A 16,610-nucleotide genomic window follows, 5' to 3' on the forward strand; every position below is an offset into this window, starting at 1 on the left:
GAGACAGTCCTCCACAAACTTTCTCCGACATGAGTTCCTCCCATGGGCCATTTGCACTTTCCCTGCCCACCAAGGACGGGCTCACACTGTCTCTGAAAGGCAGTTTATTGCCACGGAGGAAGGCAGGCCGTTTGCGCCGTGAGTCCCCAGCTCGCGCTGCCGCTGCTTTTCCTTCTGGAGGCAGCACGTCACCAAAGCGCTAAGGACGACTTCGGGAGAATGACGATGTTGGGCCACCTGCGACACTGAGGTGCCGTCCTGAGGCCCCGTGCTGTGCCCCGGCCACGCGCCGCGTCGGAGCGGATGGGCTGTGCGAGCCCAGGCCGGGCTCCAAGGTGGCTTCTGTCCCCTGGAGCCGGGAGCCCAGGGCCGGCGGCAGCCCTGCAGGTGCAGCCGCAGCGCTGCGGCGCAGAGAGGAAGGATCCCCTTCCCTGACCTGCCGGCAGCGCTCCCCATGCCGAGGGCAGGAGCAGAGCCGCAGCCTGGGCCAGGGCTGCAGCCCTGGGCTCGCACGGCCTGACCAGCACCGGTCGGCCAACAGTGCCAGCCTCGACGGCTGCCCCGCGGGACCTGCCTTTCGGCTCTGCGCTGGCTGCAGGAGCAGCCGCCCCGCTCCCGGGGGTGCCGAGGGCTCGGGCCCCCGCCTCGGCACTTCGCACCCACCCCTGTGAGGCGGCGGCCGGCTCCGAGGGGCTGGCACGTTCCTGAGGGCGTCCCTGCCCGTCGTTGGGGTGCATCCAGGCCAACGGTGCTGATGTCACTGTGGCCATTGTGACCCGCGGGGGACAAGCCTGCATAAAGCATCGCTGGGCTCAGGCTGTGCCTCAGCTGCGACCTGGTGAGGTGAGGGGAGGGCAGGGGTGGACGGGGCTCGTGCGGGGCTGCCGAGGGAGGAGGGCGGCCCCGTGCCGGGGGGCGCTGGGCCTCTGCTGCAAGCTGACCCGCGCCCTGCTTCTCCCCCAGAGTCAGCCGAGGAGCACTTGGGAGAGACACCCCAGCACTGCGGGGACAGCGACTCTCCCAGCACTCACTGTTGATGGGTGAGATGACTGCGAGGAAGCAGGAGGCCGACGACTCGATGGAGCCAGGTGAGAGCAAAGCATCCCTCCCGCAGCATAGCAGAGGGGCTGTCGGGGCGCTCAGCGTGGGGCCGAGAGCGGTGGCAGGGGCAGGCAGGAAGCTCCCCAAGCGCCCCGGGGCAGGGCCCCTCCGTGCCGCAGCCAGCGGGGCCCAGGCTGGGCCGTGGGCACCTGCTGCTGGGACACCCGTGCCTGTAAGGCCAGCCCTCAGGGACGCTTGCCCCGGCCCTGCAGAGGTGAGCTGCTCATTCCCGCTGTCGTTTGCTCTCTCCCCTCCAGCATGCATGCTGTGTGGCCGGGCAGAGGCTGACCCGGACATCTGCGGGTACAAACTACAGAAGCGAGGGCTCTGCGCCCATCTCTTTTGCCTGGTGAGTGCCCCCGGGGCTCCCTCCAGCTTGCCGACAGGCAGCCCCGGCCACGCTCTCCTCCTCATCACCTCCTTGTCTTGTCTTTCCTGCGCAGTTTTTTGCCAACAGCCTCTTCCAGAAAGAGTCCCACAACGTGGGCCTGATGGGATTCCCCCTGAGGGATATTCGCCATACAGTCAAGCAGGCATCACAGCAGGTAAGGATTGGACAAGCTCAGGGAGATCTGTGGTGCCACGGGAGCGGTGTGGGAGCTTAGCCCAGACCCCAAGAAAGAAATCCCAGCCCTTCCAAGCAGCTCTGGGACAAAAGTCTCGCGCCCAGCAGCTCCACAGAGCCTCCACCCAGACCCAGCACAGGAGCCTCGTGCGCCGGGCGCATCCGCGGGCTCTAACCCGTCAGTGGGGCAGCATCCTGCGCCCTGCCCGGAGGCGTGGGGCTGGCTCTGGAGGCCCTGAGGCTGCCGCTGATGGGGGCTGCTCTGCTCTTTCCAGCGCTGCTTCGTCTGTGGCGAGAGCGGGGCCGCCATCACCTGCTGCCAGGAGGGCTGCGACCGCAGCTTCCACCTCCCCTGCGCCGTGGAGGGGGAATGCGTCACGCAGTACTTTGGGCTTTACAGGTAAGGGTAGCCGGCCCTCCCACAGGAGGATCACCCACTTTTTTATACCCCTTTCTGACAGCATCAATAAGCAAACATAAAACAAGCCCACAGTGACACTTCCTAGCAGACAGTCATGGACAGAGCGAGTGGTGGGATTCCTTCACACATTATCACCCATCATTCCCACCAAAACACTCCTCACCTCACCCTTCCCTTTCCTCTTGCCTCCCCAGGTCCTTCTGCTGGCAGCACCGCCCAGAGCAGGCAGTGGAGGCGGCTCCGGGGGAGAACACTGCCTGCCTCATCTGCCTGGACCCTGTTGAGGACAGGAAGTCCTACGGCACCATGGTGTGCCCAGCGTGCAAACACGCCTGGTTCCACAGGGCCTGCATCCAGGTAGGAGCCCTTCCCTCGCCCACGGGGGGGGCACGGCGGGCGCTCAGCAGCACCAAGGCCTCACGCCTGCTCCTCATGTTTCCCCTGCAGGGACAGGCTGCGTGCGCCGGCATTTTCTTCCAGTGCCCTCTCTGTAGAGATGAGCATGCATTTCTCATGGAGATGTTCAACATGGGTATCCGAATCATCTTCAGGTTGGTGTCCTGCCCGCCCCACCAGACAGGAGGGTGCCAGCGTTGTGCCGTGCCAGGGACTGCCCCTGCGCTCCCGGCCCTCCGCTCTCTCCCCTCAGCCTGGGCTTCAGCTTCACGCAGGAGTCAGAAAGCGGGCAGGGGGGGAAGAGCAGGGACGCCCTGCCTCTGCCTTATGCCGGGGCAGCAGGGGCGCAGCATTTTTCCCTTGTGCTTCAGATTGCCATCATGGGAGAATGGGCACGCAGATGATGAACAAAATGAGAGGCACAGCCGCTGCGATGCCCGTGAGTGCCTTTGCCCAGGAGGCAGGCAGCACACAAAGCGACAGGGGTAAGTTGCCCGAGCGGCAACCTGGGCTCTGCCCAGGATCTCTGTCTCGCCAAGGGCTCGAAGCGGAGGGGCGGAGAACAAGAGCTCTGCCGGACAATCCCGTGCTGCGGTCACTTTGTCCTCACAGCCACGCACCCGTTTGTTTCCCCAGGCCCTGGCAACTGCTCCTGTGCTGCTCCTGCGCTGCCGAGGGCACCCACAGACGATGCTCCCACTTGGGGACCGGCACGGCCAGATGGGAGTGCGACAGCTGTGCTGGCCTGGGCACCGGTAAGAGGCAAAGCACCCGGGTGCCCCCAGGCGAGGCCTGGCAGCGGGTGCCCATTCTGGGCTTGGCAGAGCCCCTCTGCTCCAGGGGGGCTGGGGGCACCGCTCTGGCCTCTCCTGCCACGGGCCTGGGGGTCCGTGCCCGTGACCTTCCTGCTCCCCCTTACAGCCTCCAGTGGCAGCTCGGAGGTTGCGGGTCCCATCACCGAGAGCCAGTCAGGATCGGGGCCGTCCCACAGCTCTCCAGCACCAGAGACCAGCAGCCCCAGCAGCACTGGTCTCCAGGCGGCATCGGGGCCATCCCAAAGCTCCCCAGTGCCTGAGAGCAGCAGCTGCTCCAGCCCACCTGGGCCTGACCTTGTGCGAGACCGTGCTCGCTCACGGCGTAGTGCCCAAAAACCCTACAGCCGGCCCACAAGACACCGTGGCAGGAGCAGTGCACCAGCACGCAGGGCTGAGAGGAGCACCCCAGGACAGTTGGCACGGGGACGGTCCCACAGCTCGCTTGTCCCTGAGTCCAGCAGCCCCAGCACCAGCACCACGGCGGCATCAGGGTCCTCCTCCAGCTTCACAGAACTGGAGAGTAGCAGCCCCAGCAGCACTGGTGGCCAAGGGGCATCGGGGCCGTCTCAAAGCAGCTCCCCACCACCTGAGAGCAGCAGCTGCTCCAGCCCACCTGGGCCCGACCGCGTGCGAGACCGCTCTCGCTCGCGGCGTCGGGCCCAAAAGCCCTACAGCCGGCGCACAAGAGGCCGTGGCAGGAGCCGCGCACCAGCACCCAGGGCTGAGAGCAGCAGCCCCGCACAGTCGGTGCCGGGATGCTCCCGTGGCTCCCCGGTACCCGAGACCGGCAGCCCCAGCACCCCCAGCTCTGCACGGCTCCAGAGCAGCCGCCGCCCCAGCCGCCCCGGGCCCGTGCGGGGACGAGACCGCTCCCGCTTACGACGTCGGGCCCAGAACCCTTACAGCCGGCCCGGACGCTGACGCGCGACCAGCCCTGCGCCGGCCCTGCCTGCTGGCCCTGATCCCCCACCACCGCTCCAATAAAGTTGACTGTTAATCTCTGCCCTGGGAGATTCCACGCTCCTTTGTTGGCTTCCGCCGGGCCCACAGGGTTGTCTTCTCCCCGGGGCTTGGCAGCACCTTCCCCAGACCTCCCTCCTCGCGGGCTGGCCTTGGCCGGCTGCCCAGCGCCATGGCCGTGGGCTTCGGGCCTCGCTGGCCCCGCAGCCTGCTCCGCTTCCCCGGGGAAAGTTCGAACGCACAAGCGGCAAAGCGCCTCTGCTTTCAAAGTTCCCCTCAGAGTCACCTCTGGAGGTGTGACATGAAGGTTGCTGCAGATGGTGCTGCTACAGTAGTAGCCAAAGGGCATTGCCCTTCCCCAGTTCCAGCTCCTGTCGCCCACCGTGGTTGCTGCTGTACCAGCTTGTCCTGGCTTTGAGGGAGCGGTGGGGTTTTTTGGTAGCAGGGGAGGGGGCGACAGCGCTGGCCCTCTCTGAGAAGCTTCTCCAAGCTCCCCCGGCTCCAAGCAGGCCCTACCTCTGCAGCAGGGCCGAGCCAAGCAGCTCCACCTCTGCGATAACGCATTTAAGAAGGGACCTGGTGAGGAGGAGTGGGACTTGTGAGGAGGACTTGCCGCAGCTGCGTGAACACCAAGGCCAGTGGGGGAACGGAGGAAGAAAGGAGGGGGGAGGTGTGCCAGAGCAGAGTCTGCCCCACTGTATCCTGTGGCGAGACGGTGTCGTGGTTTAGGCCTGGTCCGCAGCCAACCGCAATGCAGCAGCTCTCTCTCCCTTCCCCTCCGGCAATGAGAAGGGACAGAGAGCCAGGCTTGGGGTTTGAGATAGGACTGGGATGGGGGAAAAATCCCCCTTTTATGATCACGAGCAAAAGGCAGACTCGTTAGGGGAAGAAGAAAAAAACATACATTTATTACAGACACTAACAACACATAACAGAGTAGGACAGTGAGAGGCATCGCCACATCTTGAGAACACCTTCCACCCACCCCTCCCTTCTTCCCGGGCTCAGCTCTGCTCCCGATATCTCTACCTCCTCCCCCAGTGGCGCAGGGGCAGGGAATGGGGGGTGCAGTCAGCGCTGCCACTTCTCTTCTCTTCGGTGAGGGGACTGTCCGGAACTTGTTCCTCCTTCTCCATCGTGGTCCCCCTCTCACAGGAGACAGTCCTCCACAAACTTTCTCCGACATGAGTTCCTCCCATGGGCCATTTGCACTTTCCCTGCCCACCAAGGACGGGCTCACACTGTCTCTGAAAGGCAGTTTATTGCCACGGAGGAAGGCAGGCCGTTCGCGCCGTGAGTCCCCAGCTCGCGCTGCCGCTGCTTTTCCTTCTGCTCCCCATGCCGAGGGCAGGAGCAGAGCCGCAGCCTGGGCCAGGGCTGCAGCCCTGGGCTCGCACGGCCTGACCAGCACCGGTCGGCCAACAGTGCCACCCTCGACGGCTGCCCCGCGGGACCTGCCTTTCGGCTCTGCGCTGGCTGCAGGAGCAGCCGCCCCGCTCCCGGGGGTGCCGAGGGCTCGGGCCCCCGCCTCGGCACTTCGCACCCACCCCTGTGAGGCGGCGGCCGGCTCCGAGGGGCTGGCACGTTCCTGAGGGCGTCCCTGCCCGTCGTTGGGGTGCATCCAGGCCAACGGTGCTGATGTCACTGTGGCCATTGTGACCCGCGGGGGACAAGCCTGCATAAAGCATCGCTGGGCTCAGGCTGTGCCTCAGTGCGACCTGGTGAGGTGAGGGGAGGGCAGGGGTGGACGGGGCTCGTGCGGGGCTGCCGAGGGAGGAGGGCGGCCCCGTGCCGGGGGGCGCTGGGCCTCTGCTGCAAGCTGACCCGCGCCCTGCTTCTCCCCCAGAGTCAGCCGAGGAGCACTTGGGAGAGACACCCCAGCACTGCGGGGACAGCGACTCTCCCAGCACTCACTGTTGATGGGTGAGATGACTGCGAGGAAGCAGGAGGCCGACGACTCGATGGAGCCAGGTGAGAGCAAAGCATCCCTCCCGCAGCATAGCAGAGGGGCTGTCGGGGCGCTCAGCGTGGGGCCGAGAGCGGTGGCAGGGGCAGGCAGGAGCTCCCCAAGCGCCCCGGGGCAGGGCCCCTCCGTGCCGCAGCCAGCGGGGCCCAGGCTGGGCCGTGGGCACCTGCTGCTGGGACACCCGTGCCTGTAAGGCCAGCCCTCAGGGACGCTTGCCCCGGCCCTGCAGAGGTGAGCTGCTCATTCCCGCTGTCGTTTGCTCTCTCCCCTCCAGCATGCATGCTGTGTGGCCGGGCAGAGGCTGACCCGGACATCTGCGGGTACAAACTACAGAAGCGAGGGCTCTGCGCCCATCTCTTTTGCCTGGTGAGTGCCCCCGGGGCTCCCTCCAGCTTGCCGACAGGCAGCCCCGGCCACGCTCTCCTCCTCATCACCTCCTTGTCTTGTCTTTCCTGCGCAGTTTTTTGCCAACAGCCTCTTCCAGAAAGAGTCCCACAACGTGGGCCTGATGGGATTCCCCCTGAGGGATATTCGCCATACAGTCAAGCAGGCATCACAGCAGGTAAGGATTGGACAAGCTCAGGGAGATCTGTGGTGCCACGGGAGCGGTGTGGGAGCTTAGCCCAGACCCCAAGAAAGAAATCCCAGCCCTTCCAAGCAGCTCTGGGACAAAAGTCTCGCGCCCAGCAGCTCCACAGAGCCTCCACCCAGACCCAGCACAGGAGCCTCGTGCGCCGGGCGCATCCGCGGGCTCTAACCCGTCAGTGGGGCAGCATCCTGCGCCCTGCCCGGAGGCGTGGGGCTGGCTCTGGAGGCCCTGAGGCTGCCGCTGATGGGGGCTGCTCTGCTCTTTCCAGCGCTGCTTCGTCTGTGGCGAGAGCGGGGCCGCCATCACCTGCTGCCAGGAGGGCTGCGACCGCAGCTTCCACCTCCCCTGCGCCGTGGAGGGGGAATGCGTCACGCAGTACTTTGGGCTTTACAGGTAAGGGTAGCCGGCCCTCCCACAGGAGGATCACCCACTTTTTTATACCCCTTTCTGACAGCATCAATAAGCAAACATAAAACAAGCCCACAGTGACACTTCCTAGCAGACAGTCATGGACAGAGCGAGTGGTGGGATTCCTTCACACATTATCACCCATCATTCCCACCAAAACACTCCTCACCTCACCCTTCCCTTTCCTCTTGCCTCCCCAGGTCCTTCTGCTGGCAGCACCGCCCAGAGCAGGCAGTGGAGGCGGCTCCGGGGGAGAACACTGCCTGCCTCATCTGCCTGGACCCTGTTGAGGACAGGAAGTCCTACGGCACCATGGTGTGCCCAGCGTGCAAACACGCCTGGTTCCACAGGGCCTGCATCCAGGTAGGAGCCCTTCCCTCGCCCACGGGGGGGGCACGGCGGGCGCTCAGCAGCACCAAGGCCTCACGCCTGCTCCTCATGTTTCCCCTGCAGGGACAGGCTGCGTGCGCCGGCATTTTCTTCCAGTGCCCTCTCTGTAGAGATGAGCATGCATTTCTCATGGAGATGTTCAACATGGGTATCCGAATCATCTTCAGGTTGGTGTCCTGCCCGCCCCACCAGACAGGAGGGTGCCAGCGTTGTGCCGTGCCAGGGACTGCCCCTGCGCTCCCGGCCCTCCGCTCTCTCCCCTCAGCCTGGGCTTCAGCTTCACGCAGGAGTCAGAAAGCGGGCAGGGGGGGAAGAGCAGGGACGCCCTGCCTCTGCCTTATGCCGGGGCAGCAGGGGCGCAGCATTTTTCCCTTGTGCTTCAGATTGCCATCATGGGAGAATGGGCACGCAGATGATGAACAAAATGAGAGGCACAGCCGCTGCGATGCCCGTGAGTGCCTTTGCCCAGGAGGCAGGCAGCACACAAAGCGACAGGGGTAAGTTGCCCGAGCGGCAACCTGGGCTCTGCCCAGGATCTCTGTCTCGCCAAGGGCTCGAAGCGGAGGGGCGGAGAACAAGAGCTCTGCCGGACAATCCCGTGCTGCGGTCACTTTGTCCTCACAGCCACGCACCCGTTTGTTTCCCCAGGCCCTGGCAACTGCTCCTGTGCTGCTCCTGCGCTGCCGAGGGCACCCACAGACGATGCTCCCACTTGGGGACCGGCACGGCCAGATGGGAGTGCGACAGCTGTGCTGGCCTGGGCACCGGTAAGAGGCAAAGCACCCGGGTGCCCCCAGGCGAGGCCTGGCAGCGGGTGCCCATTCTGGGCTTGGCAGAGCCCCTCTGCTCCAGGGGGGCTGGGGGCACCGCTCTGGCCTCTCCTGCCACGGGCCTGGGGGGCCGTGCCCGTGACCTTCCTGCTCCCCCTTACAGCCTCCAGTGGCAGCTCGGAGGTTGCGGGTCCCATCACCGAGAGCCAGTCAGGATCGGGGCCGTCCCACAGCTCTCCAGCACCAGAGACCAGCAGCCCCAGCAGCACTGGTCTCCAGGCGGCATCGGGGCCATCCCAAAGCTCCCCAGTGCCTGAGAGCAGCAGCTGCTCCAGCCCACCTGGGCCTGACCGTGTGCGAGACCGTGCTCGCTCACGGCGTAGTGCCCAAAAACCCTACAGCCGGCCCACAAGACACCGTGGCAGGAGCAGTGCACCAGCACGCAGGGCTGAGAGGAGCACCCCAGGACAGTTGGCACGGGGACGGTCCCACAGCTCGCTTGTCCCTGAGTCCAGCAGCCCCAGCACCAGCACCACGGCGGCATCAGGGTCCTCCTCCAGCTTCACAGAACTGGAGAGTAGCAGCCCCAGCAGCACTGGTGGCCAAGGGGCATCGGGGCCGTCTCAAAGCAGCTCCCCACCACCTGAGAGCAGCAGCTGCTCCAGCCCACCTGGGCCCGACCGCGTGCGAGACCGCTCTCGCTCGCGGCGTCGGGCCCAAAAGCCCTACAGCCGGCGCACAAGAGGCCGTGGCAGGAGCCGCGCACCAGCACCCAGGGCTGAGAGCAGCAGCCCCGCACAGTCGGTGCCGGGATGCTCCCGTGGCTCCCCGGTACCCGAGACCGGCAGCCCCAGCACCCCCAGCTCTGCACGGCTCCAGAGCAGCCGCCGCCCCAGCCGCCCCGGGCCCGTGCGGGGACGAGACCGTTCCCGCTTACGACGTCGGGCCCAGAACCCTTACAGCCGGCCCGGACGCTGACGCGCGACCAGCCCTGCGCCGGCCCTGCCTGCTGGCCCTGATCCCCCACCACCGCTCCAATAAAGTTGACTGTTAATCTCTGCCCTGGGAGATTCCACGCTCCTTTGTTGGCTTCCGCCGGGCCCACAGGGTTGTCTTCTCCCCGGGGCTTGGCAGCACCTTCCCCAGACCTCCCTCCTCGCGGGCTGGCCTTGGCCGGCTGCCCAGCGCCATGGCCGTGGGCTTCGGGCCTCGCTGGCCCCGCAGCCTGCTCCGCTTCCCCGGGGAAAGTTCGAACGCACAAGCGGCAAAGCGCCTCTGCTTTCAAAGTTCCCCTCAGAGTCACCTCTGGAGGTGTGACATGAAGGTTGCTGCAGATGGTGCTGCTACAGTAGTAGCCAAAGGGCATTGCCCTTCCCCAGTTCCAGCTCCTGTCGCCCACCGTGGTTGCTGCTGTACCAGCTTGTCCTGGCTTTGAGGGAGCGGTGGGGTTTTTTGGTAGCAGGGGAGGGGGCGACAGCGCTGGCCCTCTCTGAGAAGCTTCTCCAAGCTCCCCCGGCTCCAAGCAGGCCCTACCTCTGCAGCAGGGCCGAGCCAAGCAGCTCCACCTCTGCGATAACGCATTTAAGAAGGGACCTGGTGAGGAGGAGTGGGACTTGTGAGGAGGACTTGCCGCAGCTGCGTGAACACCAAGGCCAGTGGGGGAACGGAGGAAGAAAGGAGGGGGGAGGTGTGCCAGAGCAGAGTCTGCCCCACTGTATCCTGTGGCGAGACGGTGTCGTGGTTTAGGCCTGGTCCGCAGCCAACCGCAATGCAGCAGCTCTCTCTCCCTTCCCCTCCGGCAATGAGAAGGGACAGAGAGCCAGGCTTGGGGTTTGAGATAGGACTGGGATGGGGGAAAAATCCCCCTTTTATGATCACGAGCAAAAGGCAGACTCGTTAGGGGAAGAAGAAAAGAACATACATTTATTACAGACACTAACAACACATAACAGAGTAGGACAGTGAGAGGCATCGCCACATCTTGAGAACACCTTCCACCCACCCCTCCCTTCTTCCCGGGCTCAGCTCTGCTCCCGATATCTCTACCTCCTCCCCCAGTGGCGCAGGGGCAGGGAATGGGGGGTGCAGTCAGCGCTGCCACTTCTCTCTTCAGGTGAGGGGACTGTCCGGAACTTGTTCCTCCTTCTCCATCGTGGTCCCCCTCTCACAGGAGACAGTCCTCCACAAACTTTCTCCGACATGAGTTCCTCCCATGGGCCATTTGCACTTTCCCTGCCCACCAAGGACGGGCTCACACTGTCTCTGAAAGGCAGTTTATTGCCACGGAGGAAGGCAGGCCGTTTGCGCCGTGAGTCCCCAGCTCGCGCTGCCGCTGCTTTTCCTTCTGGAGGCAGCACGTCACCAAAGCGCTAAGGACGACTTCGGGAGAATGACGATGTTGGGCCACCTGCGACGCTGAGGTGCCGTCCTGAGGCCCCGTGCTGTGCCCCGGCCACGCGCCGCGTCGGAGCGGATGGGCTGTGCGAGCCCAGGCCGGGCTCCAAGGTGGCTTCTGTCCCCTGGAGCCGGGAGCCCAGGGCCGGCGGCAGCCCTGCAGGTGCAGCCGCAGCGCTGCGGCGCAGAGAGGAAGGATCCCCTTCCCTGACCTGCCGGCAGCGCTCCCCATGCCGAGGGCAGGAGCAGAGCCGCAGCCTGGGCCAGGGCTGCAGCCCTGGGCTCGCACGGCCTGACCAGCACCGGTCGGCCAACAGTGCCACCCTCGACGGCTGCCCCGCGGGACCTGCCTTTCGGCTCTGCGCTGGCTGCAGGAGCAGCCGCCCCGCTCCCGGGGGTGCCGAGGGCTCGGGCCCCCGCCTCGGCACTTCGCACCCACCCCTGTGAGGCGGCGGCCGGCTCCGAGGGGCTGGCACGTTCCTGAGGGCGTCCCTGCCCGTCGTTGGGGTGCATCCAGGCCAACGGTGCTGATGTCACTGTGGCCATTGTGACCCGCGGGGGACAAGCCTGCATAAAGCATCGCTGGGCTCAGGCTGTGCCTCAGTGCGACCTGGTGAGGTGAGGGGAGGGCAGGGGTGGACGGGGCTCGTGCGGGGCTGCCGAGGGAGGAGGGCGGCCCCGTGCCGGGGGGCGCTGGGCCTCTGCTGCAAGCTGACCCGCGCCCTGCTTCTCCCCCAGAGTCAGCCGAGGAGCACTTGGGAGAGACACCCCAGCACTGCGGGGACAGCGACTCTCCCAGCACTCACTGTTGATGGGTGAGATGACTGCGAGGAAGCAGGAGGCCGACGACTCGATGGAGCCAGGTGAGAGCAAAGCATCCCTCCCGCAGCATAGCAGAGGGGCTGTCGGGGCGCTCAGCGTGGGGCCGAGAGCGGTGGCAGGGGCAGGCAGGAGCTCCCCAAGCGCCCCGGGGCAGGGCCCCTCCGTGCCGCAGCCAGCGGGGCCCAGGCTGGGCCGTGGGCACCTGCTGCTGGGACACCCGTGCCTGCAAGGCCAGCCCTCAGGGACGCTTGCCCCGGCCCTGCAGAGGTGAGCTGCTCATTCCCGCTGTCGTTTGCTCTCTCCCCTCCAGCATGCATGCTGTGTGGCCGGGCAGAGGCTGACCCGGACATCTGCGGGTACAAACTGCAGAAGCGAGGGCTCTGCGCCCACCTCTTTTGCCTGGTGAGTGCCCCCGGGGCTCCCTCCAGCTTGCCGACAGGCAGCCCCGGCCACGCTCTCCTCCTCATCACCTCCTTGTCTTGTCTTTCCTGCGCAGTTTTTTGCCAACAGCCTCTTCCAGAAAGAGTCCCACAACGTGGGCCTGATGGGATTCCCCCTGAGGGATATTCGCCATACAGTCGAGCAGGCATCAGCAGCAGGTAAGGACTGGACAAGCTCAGGGAGATCTGTGGTGCCACGGGAGCGGTGTGGGAGCTTAGCCCAGACCCCAAGAAAGAAATCCCAGCCCTTCCAAGCAGCTCTGGGACAAAAGTCTCGCGCCCAGCAGCTCCACAGAGCCTCCACCCAGACCCAGCACAGGAGCCTCGTGCGCCGGGTGCATCCACGGGCTCTGACCCAGTCAGTGGGGCAGCATCCTGCGCCCTGCCCAGGAGGCGTGGGGCTGGCTCTGGAGGCCCTGAGGCTGCCGCTGATGGGGGCTGCTCTGCTCTTTCCAGCGCTGCTTCGTCTGTGGCGAGAGCGGGGCCGCCATCACCTGCTGCCAGGAGGGCTGTGACCGCAGCTTCCACCTCCCCTGCGCCGTGGAGGGGGAATGCGTCATGCAGTTCTGTGGGCTTTACAGGTAAGGGTAGCCGGCCCTCCCACAGGAGGATCACCCACTTTTTTATACCCCTTTCTGACAGCATCAATAAGCAAACATAAAACAAGCCCACAGTGACACTTCCTAGCAGACAGTCATGGACAGAGCGAGTGGTGGGATTCCTTCACACATTATCACCCATCATTCCCACCAAAACACTCCTCACCTCACCCTTCCCTTTCCTCTTGCCTCCCCAGGTCCTTCTGCTGGCAGCACCGCCCAGAGCAGGCAGTGGAGGCGGCTCCGGGGGAGAACACTGCCTGCCTCATCTGCCTGGACCCTGTTGAGGACAGGAAGTCCTACGGCACCATGGTGTGCCCAGCGTGCAAACACGCCTGGTTCCACAGGGCCTGCATCCAGGTAGGAGCCCTTCCCTCGCCCACGGGGGGGGCACGGCGGGCGCCCAGCAGCACCAAGGCCTCACGCCTGCTCCTCATGTTTCCCCTGCAGGGACAGGCTGCGCGCGCCGGCATTTGCTTCCAGTGCCCTTTCTGTAGAGATAGGCGTGCATTTCTCAAGAGATGCTCACCATGGGCATCCGAATCCCATTCAGGTTGGTGTCCTGCCCGCCCCACCAGACAGGAGGGTGCCAGCGTTGTGCCGTGCCAGGGACTGCCCCTGCGCTCCCGGCCCTCCGCTCTCTCCCCTCAGCCTGGGCTTCAGCTTCACGCAGGAGTCAGAAAGCGGGCAGGGGGGGAAGAGCAGGGACGCCCTGCCTCTGCCTTATGCCGGGGCAGCAGGGGCGCAGCATTTTTCCCTTGTGCTTCAGATTGCCATCATGGGAGAATGGGCACGCAGATGATGAACAAAATGAGAGGCACAGCCGCTGCGATGCCCGTGAGTGCCTTTGCCCAGGAGGCAGGCAGCACACAAAGCGACAGGGGTAAGTTGCCCGAGCGGCAACCTGGGCTCTGCCCAGGATCTCTGTCTCGCCAAGGGCTCGAAGCGGAGGGACGGAGAACAAGAGCTCTGCCGGACAATCCCGTGCTGCGGTCACTTTGTCCTCACAGCCACGCACCCGTTTGTTTCCCCAGGCCCTGGCAACTGCTCCTGTGCTGCTCCTGCGCTGCCGAGGGCACCCACAGACGATGCTCCCACTTGGGGACCGGCGCAGCCAGATGGGAGTGCAACAGCTGTGCTGGCCTGGGCACCGGTAAGAGGCAAAGCACCCGGGTGCCCCCAGGGCGAGGCCTGGCAGCGGGTGCCCATTCTGGGCTTGGCAGAGCCCCTCTGCTCCAGGGGGGCTGGGGGCACAGTTCTGGCCTCTCCTGCCGCGGGCCTGGGGGGCCGTGCCCGTGACCTTCCTGCTCCCCCTTACAGCCTCCAGTGGCAGCTCGGAGGTGGCGGGTCCCATCACCGAGAGCCAGTCAGGATCGGGGCCAGTCCCACAGCTCTCCAGCACCAGAGACCAGCAGCCCCAGCAGCACTGGTCTCCAGGCGGCATCGGGGCCATCCCAAAGCTCCCCAGTGCCTGAGAGCAGCAGCTGCTCCAGCCCACCTGGGCCTGACCGTGTGCGAGACCGAGCTCGCTCACGGCGTAGTGCCCAAAAACCCTACAGCCGGCCCACAAGACACCGTGGCAGGAGCAGTGCACCAGCACGCAGGGCTGAGAGGAGCACCCCAGGACAGTTGGCACGGGGACGGTCCCACAGCTCGCTTGTCCCTGAGTCCAGCAGCCCCAGCACCAGCACCACGGCGGCATCAGGGTCCTCCTCCAGCTTCACAGAACTGGAGAGTAGCAGCCCCAGCAGCACTGGTGGCCAAGGGGCATCGGGGCCGTCTCAAAGCAGCTCCCCACCACCTGAGAGCAGCAGCTGCTCCAGCCCACCTGGGCCCGACCGCGTGCGAGACCGCTCTCGCTCGCGGCGTCGGGCCCAAAAGCCCTACAGCCGGCGCACAAGAGGCCGTGGCAGGAGCCGCGCACCAGCACCCAGGGCTGAGAGCAGCAGCCCCGCACAGTCGGTGCCGGGATGCTCCCGTGGCTCCCCGGTACCCGAGACCGGCAGCCCCAGCACCCCCAGCTCTGCACGGCTCCAGAGCAGCCGCCGCCCCAGCCGCCCCGGGCCCGTGCGGGGACGAGACCGCTCCCGCTTACGACGTCGGGCCCAGAACCCTTACAGCCGGCCCGGACGCTGACGCGCGACCAGCCCTGCGCCGGCCCTGCCTGCTGGCCCTGATCCCCCACCACCGCTCCAATAAAGTTGACTGTTAATCTCTGCCCTGGGAGATTCCACGCTCCTTTGTTGGCTTCCGCCGGGCCCACAGGGTTGTCTTCTCCCCGGGGCTTGGCAGCACCTTCCCCAGACCTCCCTCCTCGCGGGCTGGCCTTGGCCGGCTGCCCAGCGCCATGGCCGTGGGCTTCGGGCCTCGCTGGCCCCGCAGCCTGCTCCGCTTCCCCGGGGAAAGTTCGAACGCACAAGCGGCAAAGCGCCTCTGCTTTCAAAGTTCCCCTCAGAGTCACCTCTGGAGGTGTGACATGAAGGTTGCTGCAGATGGTGCTGCTACAGTAGTAGCCAAAGGGCATTGCCCTTCCCCAGTTCCAGCTCCTGTCGCCCACCGTGGTTGCTGCTGTACCAGCTTGTCCTGGCTTTGAGGGAGCGGTGGGGTTTTTTGGTAGCAGGGGAGGGGGCGACAGCGCTGGCCCTCTCTGAGAAGCTTCTCCAAGCTCCCCCGGCTCCAAGCAGGCCCTACCTCTGCAGCAGGGCCGAGCCAAGCAGCTCCACCTCTGCGATAACGCATTTAAGAAGGGACCTGGTGAGGAGGAGTGGGACTTGTGAGGAGGACTTGCCGCAGCTGCGTGAACACTGTTATAAATCGAGACTACAATGGGTCGAACTCCAATTGAAATTTTATTAATTATAGCAAGTAGAATATGAGCAAAAACAGCGCTGGACGACAGGGCAGTCTGTGCTCCACCAACTGCCGTACTGAGGAGAACAAACTGTCCCTTTTTATACATTTTTTTTCCCGCGTTCATGGAGTGGTGAAGATACTATGTTTCAACTGTTGCTGCGGTCTGGAGTGGTGGAGATACTCTGCGCATGTGCTAGTTGTTGTTAGGGGGTCGTTTTCTGCCTTCTGGTGGTCGATGATATCCTTATATGGAGTTGTTTTTCTTCTGTTTGTTTTCTTGGGATATCTTGTGATCTGCAGCGTCGGCCATGTGTGCACAAGCAACACATAATTCCATGAACGATCTCCCCTCCTCTTATTATCTTTAAGTCTTAATAAACAATATACTTAACTCATAGTTTCTCACAATCCCCCCTTTTTCTTTTTATCCTACTATTGTTTATTAGACGCTACTTTCATTCCTAGCACTGCAAGCAAGCCTTCTTCCACAATTCCAGCATTTATCACAACATTCACAGGATAATATCTCACAATTACAATCATAATTCTTACATGGTATAACGCATTCACAACAATCTTCATCATCTATTTCTTCATTAATAGATACACTTTTATATTTTACCTCAGACCTTAAAATAAGTAATTTAGCTATGTCGAACCGTTCTCTAATAAAGCGTAAAATATAGCGTATTATACAAGGTCCAAATATAAGTCCCAGAATCAATATAATAAGCGGTCCTGCTAAAGCAGATAACAAAGTAGTTAGCCAAGGTGAAACATTAAACCAGTTTTCATACCACGATCTACCCGTCTCACGATCCTTTTTACGTTGATCTAACCTTTTCCGGAGTTCAGACATGGTGTCCTGGACTATTCCCATATGGTCAGCAAAAGAACAACATTCTTCATTTAGAGCTACACATAACCCTCCTTCCTTTAAGAACAATAGGTCTAATCCTCTTCTATTTTGCAGCACTACCTCTGATAAAGACTTTACTGAAGTGGCTAAATTTTGTATTGATCGTTCTATTTTTGCTAAATCCTCATCTACAGCCATCTGCAAACTTTGTAATTCCTGACCTTTTACTAGGGAGGCTATGCCTGTACCTGCTCCAACTCCG

The 16,610-nt window shown here is 63.6% G+C and overlaps 3 protein-coding genes across 3 annotated transcripts; all 3 read left to right on the plus strand.

The window, feature by feature from the left end:
• The first annotated feature begins 853 nt into the window (after positions 1-853).
• LOC122154057 (PHD finger protein 7-like) lies at positions 854-4,219 on the plus strand. Its single transcript, XM_042799851.1, has 9 exons — positions 854-1,088; positions 1,359-1,450; positions 1,545-1,646; positions 1,942-2,066; positions 2,282-2,444; positions 2,535-2,638; positions 2,855-2,968; positions 3,120-3,238; positions 3,405-4,219. Exons 1-9 carry the CDS (start codon positions 1,037-1,039, stop codon positions 4,217-4,219), a joined length of 1,686 nt encoding a protein of 561 aa, XP_042655785.1. The 5' UTR covers positions 854-1,036.
• A 1,443-nt stretch (positions 4,220-5,662) lies between these two features.
• On the plus strand, positions 5,663-9,359 carry LOC122154058 (PHD finger protein 7-like). Its single transcript, XM_042799852.1, has 9 exons — positions 5,663-6,229; positions 6,499-6,590; positions 6,685-6,786; positions 7,082-7,206; positions 7,422-7,584; positions 7,675-7,778; positions 7,995-8,108; positions 8,260-8,378; positions 8,545-9,359. The coding sequence occupies exons 1-9, from the start codon at positions 6,178-6,180 to the stop codon at positions 9,357-9,359; spliced, it is 1,686 nt and encodes a 561-aa protein (XP_042655786.1). The 5' UTR covers positions 5,663-6,177.
• Positions 9,360-9,570: 211 nt separating this feature from the next.
• Positions 9,571-14,111, plus strand: LOC122154059 (PHD finger protein 7-like). Its single transcript, XM_042799853.1, is given in 10 exon segments — positions 9,571-9,729; positions 11,670-11,999; positions 12,094-12,191; positions 12,490-12,618; positions 12,834-12,996; positions 13,087-13,150; positions 13,153-13,189; positions 13,406-13,519; positions 13,671-13,789; positions 13,957-14,111. Coding segments are annotated over 10 exon segments (1,368 nt in total).
• Positions 14,112-16,610: the final 2,499 nt, after the last annotated feature.

The sequence above is a fragment of the Tyto alba genome, unplaced genomic scaffold (assembly GCF_018691265.1).
Source record: "Tyto alba isolate M040663 unplaced genomic scaffold, T.alba_DEE_v4.0 Super-Scaffold_3, whole genome shotgun sequence".
Lineage (NCBI taxonomy): Eukaryota > Metazoa > Chordata > Aves > Strigiformes > Tytonidae > Tyto > Tyto alba.

Bases quoted from the DNA above. Each gene is read 5' to 3' on its own strand.
- LOC122154057 (XM_042799851.1), top strand. From the start codon at position 1,037: ATGGGTGAGATGACTGCGAGGAAGCAGGAGGCCGACGACTCGATGGAG. The intron at 2,445-2,534 runs GTAGGAGCCCTT...TTTCCCCTGCAG, and splicing joins TCCACAGGGCCTGCATCCAG to GGACAGGCTGCGTGCGCCGG. The intron at 3,239-3,404 runs GTAAGAGGCAAA...TCCCCCTTACAG, and splicing joins CTGTGCTGGCCTGGGCACCG to CCTCCAGTGGCAGCTCGGAG.
- LOC122154058 (XM_042799852.1), top strand. From the start codon at position 6,178: ATGGGTGAGATGACTGCGAGGAAGCAGGAGGCCGACGACTCGATGGAG. The intron at 7,779-7,994 runs GTTGGTGTCCTG...CTTGTGCTTCAG, and splicing joins GGTATCCGAATCATCTTCAG to ATTGCCATCATGGGAGAATG. The intron at 8,379-8,544 runs GTAAGAGGCAAA...TCCCCCTTACAG, and splicing joins CTGTGCTGGCCTGGGCACCG to CCTCCAGTGGCAGCTCGGAG.